The sequence below is a fragment of the Olea europaea genome, chromosome 3, assembly GCF_002742605.1.
Source record: "Olea europaea var. sylvestris chromosome 3, O_europaea_v1, whole genome shotgun sequence".
NCBI lineage: Eukaryota > Viridiplantae > Streptophyta > Magnoliopsida > Lamiales > Oleaceae > Olea > Olea europaea.
In genome coordinates, this window is record NC_036239.1 from 8,083,565 (window position 1) to 8,095,642 (window position 12,078).

Consider the following 12,078-nt stretch of genomic DNA (forward strand, 5'->3'; position numbering starts at 1 on the left):
GATCAACAACCATGTAATCAAAGTGAAAATAAAATAAAAATTTTGCATCTTAGAAATGAAATTATATATTGTAAATAAATTTATTTAGGTATAGATTTACCAAATTCTCTAATTTGGTTTGAGAATCAATTAATCAAAAAATTATAAGAGAGAATCAAAGAATCAAAGAGAAGAAGAAAAGTGTTGGAGTCTAAAATGAAGAAGGAACACGATTATTTTTTAGACATGTGATTGGAGATTGAGTCTATAAAATAAAAAATCCTATGAGAACCGTCTGGTTCCTATACTAGAATCGGGAACCATATCGGAACCGATCGATTTCTAATAATTTGTCCCAAAATCAAATTGGTTTTTAGAAGATCTGGAACCCAACCGGTCGGTTCTAAACGATTTCGGTTAGGTTCCGGGAAAAAATGCCCACTCCTATTTAATGTTGTATTATTGTGGGTTTATAAAATTCTTTCCAGGCTAGACATTTTATTGAGTTATTTTGCTAATGAAATCTAATACAGGACACAATCAAATCAAACTAGATCACCATTCCCTACTAGTATTTTTACTTAAATTTTGTTTGATTGAGTAACTATACTTTAATTTAATTTCATTTAAGGTGACTTCGTCCGGATATAACTATTTGAAATGTTTCACCCTTGTTCAAATATCTTATTTTATTCCATGTGTAAAAGATCATGCAAATTAATGGCACTGACAATATAAAAATATTTTGTTTTTCAGTATTCTATAAACTCAAAAACATAAACAAGTATATCATCAAGAATACACATTCAAACAAATTAAAATCTAAATGAACTCCAATATAATTCCAAAATCACCTAAATTTTCAACTTCTACCGTTCAACATGACAACTATAAACATGTTGTCGAGTATCTTCCGTGATGATATTTTACTACAGAACTAAGATCATCAAGGATGACCTACCACCAAAAATCTATTCGTCCACATTATCCAATACTTACATTCAAAAACATCCAGCAAAAATTCCTTCATTATCAAATACTCGCATTAGAAAACATTTGTATCAATCAAAAATATTTGGAACATCTCTCCTCACTAGCGCACATTCTCACATCGGGGGCTTTTTCTAAGTGGAGAATGTAGCGTTTAAGACTATTTCTTATTTGCTATGAGGCAAATGCTCCTTCATTTGACTTGGTGGATTGTTTGCCACTTCCTCCGTCCGGAGTTAGTTTTCCTTGCAATGTTGGGTTCATTTGATTGCAAAGATAGAATTTGAGTGGAAAGAAAATAAATTCAGAGAATTAAATTGTCTAGAAATTGTTTTCATGGGAATTGTCAATTAATAGTGTTTGATTGATATAATTTCTCATTTGGAAAATATTGAAATTAAAGTGTCTTTTGGTGTTTGTTTGACTTTATTTTTCATGAAAATTGTCAATTTAAGGGATATTCACTTATACAATTGTTCCTAAAATTTGTTTCCACTGAAAAAAAAAAAGATCCAAAATTATTTATATTTTGGTGTTCGTTTGACTTTGTTTTACTTAGAAATTGTCAATTTAAGGGAGATCCAATTTTACAATTGTTCCTAGAATTTGTTCTCATTACCAAAAAAAAAAAAAATGCCTAGAAAACAAAATGACACCAAAACCATAAAAATGTCATTTCCACCAAAACAACGAAAAACAGGTCACGTGCCCTAAACCTAGAAAATGAATTGCCAAGAAAATATTGACTATCAAACAAGCCATTAGTTGATAAATGGTTGAATATTTTCCATCTCTCATGGAATTGAAATTCTATCAAACATAGCCTCAATCTTCTCTCTTTCAGATGGCACTGACTCCAGCGACATGTTGAGCGATTTCTAAATGGAACAAGAACTGGTTAATAAACATTATTAAGCATTGAACATAGTTTATAGTTTGACAAAACTTACGGCATCTGGAGTATCGGCCATCGCGTTGTATCTTTCGTTGTGCCCATGCTTGCCACAGACGGATGGCATAATTCAATGAAATGTTTTGAAAAGAACTTTCTAAACACGTAATAACACAACATTAAACACCGAAAATAAACGAAACCCGTGTTTCGGTATCATCTCGAAACATGAAAACGTCACCTGTGTCCTCTTTCGTTCTAACGGTATGGGTGCCAACTGTGAAATTCAGCTATCAAGTCAACTATTTCGTTAGAAACCTGAAACGAAAGTGATTTCAACGAGTAATATTCGACAATTTGAGAAGTTCAGTGGCCAAATTTGACATTGAGCAACCGAAAATAATTATTATAAGGACAATTAACTTGAGGGACACTATCTCCTTCGGCCCAACGAAGAGAAAAAAGTTGCTGGAAATCCGGTCAAGACGACCACCTGCCGCAACCGAACACACCCAAATGGAGATAAGACACTCACCCAGAAAAAAAGAAACGGAGGTTTTTTCGAAGAGGGATTTTTTATTTATTTATTTATTATTATTATTTTGGTATTGCTTCATGTTTTGTAATAATGTAATTAATGAATGCTACACATTCAGTCCCTGTTTGGCCCCCATTACGGGGAAAATTTAATGTATAGAATAGTGTTTTTTGAAAAATGAGTGGTTGAAAAAGAAAGAAAATTTTTCGATTTACTTGTAATATTATTTTATAGAAGATTGTGTGGTTGAAAATAGGAGAGAGAAAAATAGAATGTAATGTAATGTAATTTAATGAAAATCAAACAAGGGCTGAATTTATTGAGTTTTTCTCTCGTTTTTCCGAAATTCGAACACCTGCACTAATTTATCCGTTTCACTTGGTTCTGTATTTTACTTTAGCTACCTGTTCAATAATCATCCTTCTTCATCTACTCCACCTTTCAACAAGGAAACAAAATTTTATATCTTTGAGTTAAAGATTCTGTTAATCTTTTAAAAAGTTAAAGGAAAGTAGACAATGATGTTATAGAACATAATCAAGCTAAGAGAGAAATCTCCCATATGCATTTGACAGGACATTTCTTGTTTTCATGATCGAAAGACTTCACCGATACAGGTGATTCAAGTAATTTTGCACACTTGATGGAACTTGAAGGATCTAAGGAAAGATTACACTTGTTCCAGGCCAACTTAAGTGAAGATGGGTCTTTTGATTCTGCAATTGATGGCTGTGAAGGTGTCTTTCATGCAGCATCACCTGTGTTGTTTTCAGTGACTGACCCTCAGGTCAATTTAACTTTTCTTTATCCTATTATTTGGATGCTCAGCACTTCTCGTAAATGTCGTTAACTGGAAGATTTGTGTATCTGTGTTCTAGAATGCTGACAGGAAGAGCTTATTTGAAACGGAAAATAATAATAATAATAATAATAATAATAATAATAATAATAATAATAATAATAATAATAATAATAATAATAATAATAAGTTATGGAAGATATTGAACCCTAATACAAATGTTAGCATAACAGATATTAATATTTAACAAAGGATGTGGACTGTTTGAATAGTATACCTGCTCTAGTTATGTTGGTTTGGCTGGAAATTCTGGCATTGAATTTGATCTTGAACTTTGTAAAAGTGCTAAATTTAATGGCAGAAACCCGCAGACATTTGTATGAATTTGAAATCTGATATTTGTCCGTTAACTATTCTCAGTTATCAATCTTAGTTCTATTCAGTGCTATCTTTAGACTATTCATTTAAATGTATGATTTCATTGTATATGAAGATCTCAATTCTGAAATATCTGCTTGACGTTATTCTCTTCAATGCTTAGGTACAGGACATAATTGATGCCTCTGTCTTCTCTAATGAATGCTATCAGTTCTCCAAACCTTTACATTAGAGGCACAAAATCGAAGAGAGGTTCTTCTTCGAAACTAATGTAGCACCCTTGTTTGTCAAAAACTGGGATTCATGCATGCATTAATGAAACTATTGTTTCAGTAGATGCTTCCCAGAAGAACCGATGAACAGTTGTAAATTTCTGTATGATAACCCTAGAAATGGAATCTCAATTGTGCCCCTACAATGCCATGTTCGCGAAGCGTGTCGTTTGTAATGGAAAGAAAGATACCACTACTTCGCCTCTTTGTTGGACCGCCGGGCTAAATAAATTTCATGCAGTTTTTTTGGGGAGAGATTTAGATAACCAACGATGTTTTAGGGGGAAAGAAAGGTTTAAGTGAAGTTCCCAGAGGCAGGAAAGGAAATTGTTGAAGGTTTTTCCCCTCTACCTTACCGGGAGGGCAATCTTCTCTTATGGCCTTCACCTCCTGCCCGGCCCGGAAATAGAGAGCAAAAATTTTCCCTAAACTATATTTGACTTGATTGCCTTGATAAGAATCCAAATTCTTGTGCTTTGTGGGGACCAGATTGAGGAGGAAATCGCTGGACTGATCTATGTCGGATTAACACCTTCATCGGATGGATTGAGGCAGGAATGAATGCTTGATTGTTAGTGAAGCGGGGAAGAAAGAAGAGCGTTTGATCTACTAATAGCGGCATAAGAACAGCAACTATACTGGCCTTGCACAAAGTAGGAACAATTATCAAGAGGTGGAGTTCGATGTAGAGTAGGTCGTTCATTTGCACTATCCTTTTCCTCTCGTCCCACACACCCTATCTCATAGATATGGACATCATTCACCACCGTTCGAGCACCCTCCTCCCAGGGCTCTCTTCACTCCTTGCCATTGTATGTTTATAGATTGGCCATATTGAGAAAGTGAAGAAAATAAAGGAAATTATATTTTGATAGCACCTTACAATACATTGACAGGTTAATTGTTGTAAAAGAAGCAAAATTATGCAATAATGATTCATGTATGCGATAGAAACCTGGGACGATCACACTTCTGCAATTGCACTCTATAGTAATTGATGGACTTAAAACAGAATTTTAGTATTTCATTTGCTGACTTTGATTACAAGAAAAAGAGATCTGCTAACAGATTGGCAAAAAATAACCAAATAACAGTAAAAAGGAATAACAAGGATATGGACATTCGAGAGGTCCAATTCTCTCCCAAGGGCTACCAAATTCTACCTGCCTTCACTGGAATCGACTCCCTTATTTATAGGTTGCTCTGCTTCTAGATCATTCTCTCAATAGACTACGTAACTGTGCATGTGGCCCTCTTTTCTCCTGCATTCCCTTTTCTGCCCCTGCCCCTGCCCCTGCCCCTGCCCCTTTGTTGCGCCTTTGGTAGGTAATCTGGACTGCGGGCCTATCAGTATGCTTGTATATGAGAAAGTTTTCCCGTTACTGCTTTGATGCTATTGCAATTTTGCTTCATGCTTAGCTCTTTTTGATTATTATATTTTTTGGTAAAAGGCAGGTTGTATGAAGTCTTTGACTTACTAGCCAATTGTGTTCGTTTCAGGAAGAACTTATAGAACCTGCTGTGAAGGGAACACTTAATGTTCTTAGATCATGCAAAAAAGTACCATCCGTCAAACGGGTGGTGTTAACATCCTCTATGGCTGCAGTTATGTTTAACAGCAATCCTCTAAACCCTGATGGTATAGTTGACGAAGCATGTTTTTCAGATCCAGTATTCTGCAAGGAACAAGAGGTATGTAAACATCAGTGCTTTCATTTCTTTGGCATTCTCATCCGTTCGTTTTTTTCTCGATCTATCAAGGAAAAAGTTATTTTTAAATCTGACCTCCTGAAGGACCTGAACCCTGAATGCAATCCAATGAATATGAACTGCTTGAAAACCTGACCTTTGTATAAGTAGATGGCCTTTTCGAGAAAGCATTACCGTTTTCCAGTATAGTTTGTTTGTCTCACGTGGTTTATTGCCAGCATTACATTATTGGGTGCTTAATCTTTCATTATGAGACATCTATTTTAGCATGTAATTCTGATATAGCTTTTTATCTTATCTGATTTTATGTTTTCATACTGGGTTTTTAAGTCTGCTTGCATTTTTCAGGCTTCGAACAATTGAATTTGCCATATTTTACAGGTTTTACTTGCCTGTTTTTCTGCATTTCCTTCTGTTGGAATAAGCACGATACTGCTGGATGGTGTTGTAGTCATGTATGACACTTTCTTACGTCTAAGTAATTAGTTATTTTCCTGAATTTATTGAAATCTAATTTTAGCATGTAAACTTTTGATGTAGACTTCCATTGACTTGTTACTGAATGCTAGAGAGTTCTGTAGTATGTCAAAGTATAGAGGTCAATTTCAATTGTGCTGGTTTAAACACATCTTTTGTGGGTCTTATTTCACAGCATTTGTTTTACACGACATTCTATTGTCGAAACAATAGATAAGTGAAGCATTTTTATTATATTATTATAGCTTGAAAAAGTAACTGAGATCAGCCATGAATGTGAATGTGTAGTCTGAAAGTGTATTTCAATTATGTTAAAAATCCTGCTGCTGGTTTCAGCAATGGTATTGCCTTTCAAAAACTTTGGCAGAGGAAGTGGCATGGAAATTTGCGGATGAAAATGGCATTGACCTGGTAGTGATGAATCCTGGCTTGGTAATTGGTCCACTTCTTCAGCCAACTCTCAATTCAACTTCTGAGATGATTTTGAACATCATTAAAGAAGGTACTTTCTGGACACAATCAAGATCATGTGTGTGGCAATCTTTCCATGAATACAGATTTCATTCCTTTGAATAGAGTATATATAATTGCAAGACCATATATGATTGTTTTTATCTAATACTGTTGCTCTAATTGATCAAACCGTGACATTCTTGACTGTTACTACTTTTTGAGTTTATCTTTGTGCATTTAGCTTTCTATTCCAATATCTGCGTAAAACTACTAAAGGATCAATTTTAACATGTTGCAGGAAGGACCGATTATCCAGAGTATAGTGTTGTTGATGTAAAAGATGTTGCTCTGGCACATATTCTAGCTATGGAGAGTCCTTCAGCTAGTGGCAGATATTGCTTGTCTGGAACACTACTATCAGCTTCTGAAGTTCTTAAAATCTTACATAAGCTTTATCCTCATCTAAACCATCTCCAGAAGTAAGCATTTTGATTTTTTTGAAGAATATGTGGTTAAAAAAGAAGGAAAAGTTTTGGGTTTATGTCTAATATTATTTTATTGGAGAATGTGTGGTTAAAAAAAGAGAGAGAAAAATGCATTATTGATAAAATGGGGCCCAAACAAGGGCCTAATAATATAATTTTTTCCTCAAATTATATTTATACATATTTAGTTTCTTTTATTATTTTTTCATTCTTTACTCTTCGGTTCCTTTTTTTTTTTTTTGTTTCACCAAAGATGAACGTGTAACAATTCATGTATGCCAATTGGGCCAGGGTTTAATCTAGGACTTGCGGCATACTATGTTTATTTAATTTTATTGTTCATCTATTTGAACTCATTTCAGGATACTTTTTCTTTGAACAATTGAGTGCTCACAACACACGGAATTAAAAAGTCTAAGGGCCCATTTGGTTTGTATTTCGGTTTTTGGTTTTTAGTTTTGAGTTTATTTTCTATTTTCTGTTTTAAGATTTCCAAAATGGCATTTGGTTTGCCACTTTGAAATATTATTTCTGAAAACAGAAAACTAGAAAACACGTTTAGGTTTGAAATTTTGAAAAATTATTTTATTACATTTTATTGCATTAAATATGTTTATTCAGTAAAAAAAAAAGGAACAATTTAATAAATAATAAATTATTTCCAAAATATAGGAAATAAAAAGAAATACTAATGCATGGATTTAAAATATTTTATCTGTATTCATTTAAATATTTTTAAAATTTTTATGTAAATAATAATTAGGAGCTAGAATTATTTCTATTTTTCATTTTTTTATAATTTTTATTTTTCTTGAAATTTTTATAATCTTTATTTTTTCAGAATTTTGATTTTAATTTTAATTTTTTTACAATTTCTAAATCTAAACACACTCAAAACGTCAAAAATGCATTTTAAGTTTTATGTTATAAATTTATCCTTATTTAGTTGTTTTCAAAAATGCATTTTTAGAAATAACAGACCAAACACGTTTTCAGTGTTTTGCTAAATTGAAAACAGCAAATCAATTTCTCCCTAAGCTTAATTTAACATGCATACTCATACATGATTTGAAATATTTTCCTTAAACAACTATTAGCAACCAAAGTACTTTATCATAATCAAAGGAAGCTCATTGTTTGTTATATCCTTTACTTGGTCTTAATTGCAGTATTGCAGAAAATCAGCATAATGTCAACCCACATCCTAACCGAGTGTCACAGGAGAAGGCAAAGCGTCTGGGCATCAGTTTCACTCCTTTTGAGGTTAGTCTAAAGGACATTGTTGAAAGTCTAAAGGAGAAGAATTTCCTAAGTTTCTAGGATCCCACCAGCACCATGGGATGTATCTACTTCAATTCAACCAATATGCTCTCAGGCATGGTCATATAAATAGATATTGTACATTATTATCATTGTCGTGGGAAAGATCAGCTTCAGAAATGTGTTATTTGTATATTCAAATGCAAATAAAAAGAGTCACATTTGTTTATGTTGTTTCGTATCATTAAACGTTGTGTATGAAGTTCTAAATTCAATAATGTTCAGCATATATAGATTCTTCCTGATATATTAAGTTCACAGCACATAAGCAAAGTAAGATGGCCATTCGACTTAACCTCAACAGGATATGGTATGATAGTTGCTTATTATTTATGAACTTAGATGAGACTGAGAAACTCCATTTTTCGAGCGATTTTGGTGATTTACATATGTCATTATACACACTGGATCCATATAGTATGATTTTGAGCCAGCTTACCTACATAGGGGGTCGTACATGCCTGTACCAGAGTCCTGATTGAGTTGCATTGAACAAAATTATCCATGAACTGTGATTTTCATTCCGTGATCTTGTTCGCTATCGAAAATTACTTTTCCTCGTGTTGTGTGCAATGGTAATATTTGAGATTTATTCATCTTTGTTTGTTCTGATTGTGATTTTAGTATGCAGCGGAAATAAGGATAGATTCTATCAAGATCGGATCAGTTCAGTAATAAGAACAGAACAAAGTATATTTTGAGAGAAACTTTTTTTTTTATATATGAATTATTTGATTTGAGTACGTGACAAACCTATTTATAGGATAGCATAAGACTACTAAGAGTCACACAATTACGAAGAATAATAATGACTAATAATGATGGTGAATGCATCCATCTCTTCATCTTCCTCTCCAACACTCTTCATATTTCATCATGTGGAGAAAATCAAAAGTCTTCAATAATCGACATTCTCCTCCTTGAAGCTTTTGGGTAAAACTCCAATCTTCAATCTTAAGTCTTCAAACCTAGATTTGGGCAATGCTTTAGTGAACATATCTGCAATTTGAGATTCACCTGGACAATATTGGAGATGAACTTCTCCTTCTTTCTCAGCTTGTCTGATAGCATGGAACTTCACTTTAATATGCTTGGTTCTTCCATGATCAACTGCATTCTTTGCAACAGCAATGGCTGATTGATTATCCACCATGATAGTTGTAGGATCATCTTGACTTTTCGCAAGATCATTAAGAATTTTCCTCAACCAAACGGCATGATTTACAGCTGATGATGCTGCAATATATTTAGCTTCTGCTGTGGATTGTGCCACTACTTCTTGCTTCTTTGAATGCTCCCGAACCAAGTGTAAATAGATAAGCACTCGTGCTTTTCATATCATCCACGGAACCTGCCCAATCACTATCTGAATATCCAATCAAATTTGAGCTAACTCCTCTAGCAAAATAGATGGCATGATTTATTGTTTCTTTGATATACCTAAGGACCCTTTTGGCAACTCCAAAATGTGTTTGTGATGGCTTACTCATGAATCTAGAAAGTAAGCTTGCCGCAAACATCAAATCTGGTCTTGTTGCTATCAAGTACAGTAAACTTCCAACAAGACTCCTATATTCCTTCTCATTGATTGGTTGGTCTCCATCTTCTTTGGATAATTTTGTGTTCAACGCAACTGGTATATCAACTGATTTACACTGCTGCATCTTGAACCTCTTCAAGATATCACTTGCATATTTCTTTTGTGAAATGAAAATACCATTTTCTGTTTGCTCAACCTCAATGCCCAATATATTAGGATCATGCAACTGTCCAAGATCATTAAGAATTTTCCTCAACCAAACGGCATGATTTACAGCTGATGATACTGCAATATATTGGAATAGAAAGCATAAGTGACTACCCAGGAATTCAAATTAATTATTTTAGTATTCTCCAATTCAACTACCCATCTTTGACAGAGCACCATGACTATTCTAACAGTCAAATGCAAGTGGTGTTTTAATTCGAATAGTCCATATGGGGGTACTGTTCTGATTCTCATGTAATCCACAATGTGTGTTAGTTTTAACATGTTGAACTAGATCAGAATCTGAAGAGTGTTGTTGCTTCAGTCTTGTGATAAAACAACCCGTAAAGCCCTGGTTTTTCTTAGGGCATGCAAGAGCATTTCCAAAGAGTTCAACATGGATTTATGCATGTTTAATGGTTGAACCTCAGAGAAACTAGTGTTTTAACGGTGTTTGTACTTTGTTCTTGTTGCCTCTGTGCATGAATATCACTAATTCCCTAACAGATCCTCTAATGGAACCTGATGTAAGGGAAATTATTCTAGGACTGCTAAGGAAGCTTGACAGGGTTGAAATGAATCGACACCATAAAAGATGATCCATTGCATTGTTGTCTCTTTGGCAGCAATTGTTTCTTAAGGCTAGTGTGAACAACAACATTAAAGCTATTCCTTGATGCTGAAAATGAACTAGCTGGAAGCCTCGGTACAGGTGAAACCAAAACCTTACTCCGATGTGTGAAACCAATTTGAGACAGTCGTCGCCTTCGTAGTATGGATAAACTATTTATGGATGATTTACGGCATTTCTTATGAAGGGAGTGGTTGTGTGATCTACAACTTTTGACTAAACCTCGTAAATGACACTCATGTCAAACTTTGCTGGACAAATGATATTCAATGTTCTAGCATAGACTTCATAAGTATTGAATGTTATAGAATAGCCACTGCAGGCACAGAAAAATCTGAAGGTTCTCAAAAAGTGAATGATGCCTGTTGCCTGCACCCCTGTGGCTTTGGTTGCGGTTCTAGGGCTCATCTGCCCACATGACATGTAGCTGAGTTCTTCAGCGTGTCCCGTCTTGATCTTATTCTTCAGAATTAATTTGAGAAGAGATTCAATAGCTACACAAAAATGTGTAGGTAATGGTTACTTGGAGCATCTCCAAGAGATTTTCTATTTTTTAAAAAGCATATTTTGTAATGTAAAGAGCATCAATAAATTTAGAGCTTGAAATTATTTAAGTACTCCAACAAACTCTTTATCTTTCACATTTAAATTTACAACACCCAAAAAATATTTATTGTTTTTTCTTATCTTTAATTTTCACTAGCTACCCTCCAAATTTTTGTATTATTTTTCTCTATCGAAAATTATACTACTTTGAATGCTTTTAATTATATAGAGTGAGCTTTGACTCTCAAAATTTAGAGACATAGACTCACTTTCTATTTTAAAATATTAATTTGAAAAGTAAGGTTTTAACTTTTTAGAATCGAAAGCATTTTATATTTAAAGAGTCTCTTGAAGATGTTTTTAGATTGGAGAAAGCACAAGAAAGAGAGGGAATTACATTTATACTAGCCCCCGTTTTGTAGCAATTTTTTACCCCCAAAATCACTTTTTACCGTTATTTCATTATCAGCCGTCATTTTTTACTTCTTCACACTCAATTTTCTCTCTAACTATCAAAAAATCAATTCTCAAAATCACTACCAAACAGGCCCTATATAAATGCAATAGCTACTTTCTGGGATTGGGATGCAAAATCTTTAAGTTTGCATTATCGAGAGTTCCTACAACTCATCAAAGACATTGATGAACTTCTTGTTGCAGATGATAACTTTCTGTTTGGTGTGTGGCTCGAAAGTGCTAAAAATTTGGCAGTAAATGCAGATGAGCTTGAGAATTAATTTCTTTCTTTCATTCTTTCTTTACTAGTCTATGTTACATGCGATGCACGAGTTGTGCATGAATTATGATTTGGTTAGCGTATGTATTGAATATGTTTGAAAATATATTGGAAGATGGAATTAT

At 33.9% G+C, this 12,078-nt stretch overlaps 1 protein-coding gene across 1 annotated transcript; it reads left to right on the forward strand.

Annotated features, from left to right (window-relative positions):
* The first annotated feature begins 2,127 nt into the window (after positions 1–2,127).
* On the forward strand, positions 2,128–8,540 carry LOC111377955 (tetraketide alpha-pyrone reductase 1-like). Its single transcript, XM_023001118.1, has 6 exons — positions 2,128–2,158; positions 3,002–3,186; positions 5,349–5,540; positions 6,372–6,537; positions 6,787–6,967; positions 8,143–8,540. The coding sequence occupies exons 1-6, from the start codon at positions 2,128–2,130 to the stop codon at positions 8,291–8,293; spliced, it is 906 nt and encodes a 301-aa protein (XP_022856886.1). The 3' UTR covers positions 8,294–8,540.
* The last annotated feature ends 3,538 nt before the right edge of the window (positions 8,541–12,078 follow it).

Excerpts from the sequence above, each read along its gene's own strand:
- LOC111377955 (XM_023001118.1), top strand. The coding sequence starts at position 2,128 with ATGGGTGCCAACTGTGAAATTCAGCTATCAA. Across the intron at positions 2,159-3,001 it reads CTGTGAAATTCAGCTATCAA|ACTTCACCGATACAGGTGAT; the intron begins GTCAACTATTTC and ends CATGATCGAAAG. Across the intron at positions 6,538-6,786 it reads TTTGAACATCATTAAAGAAG|GAAGGACCGATTATCCAGAG; the intron begins GTACTTTCTGGA and ends AACATGTTGCAG.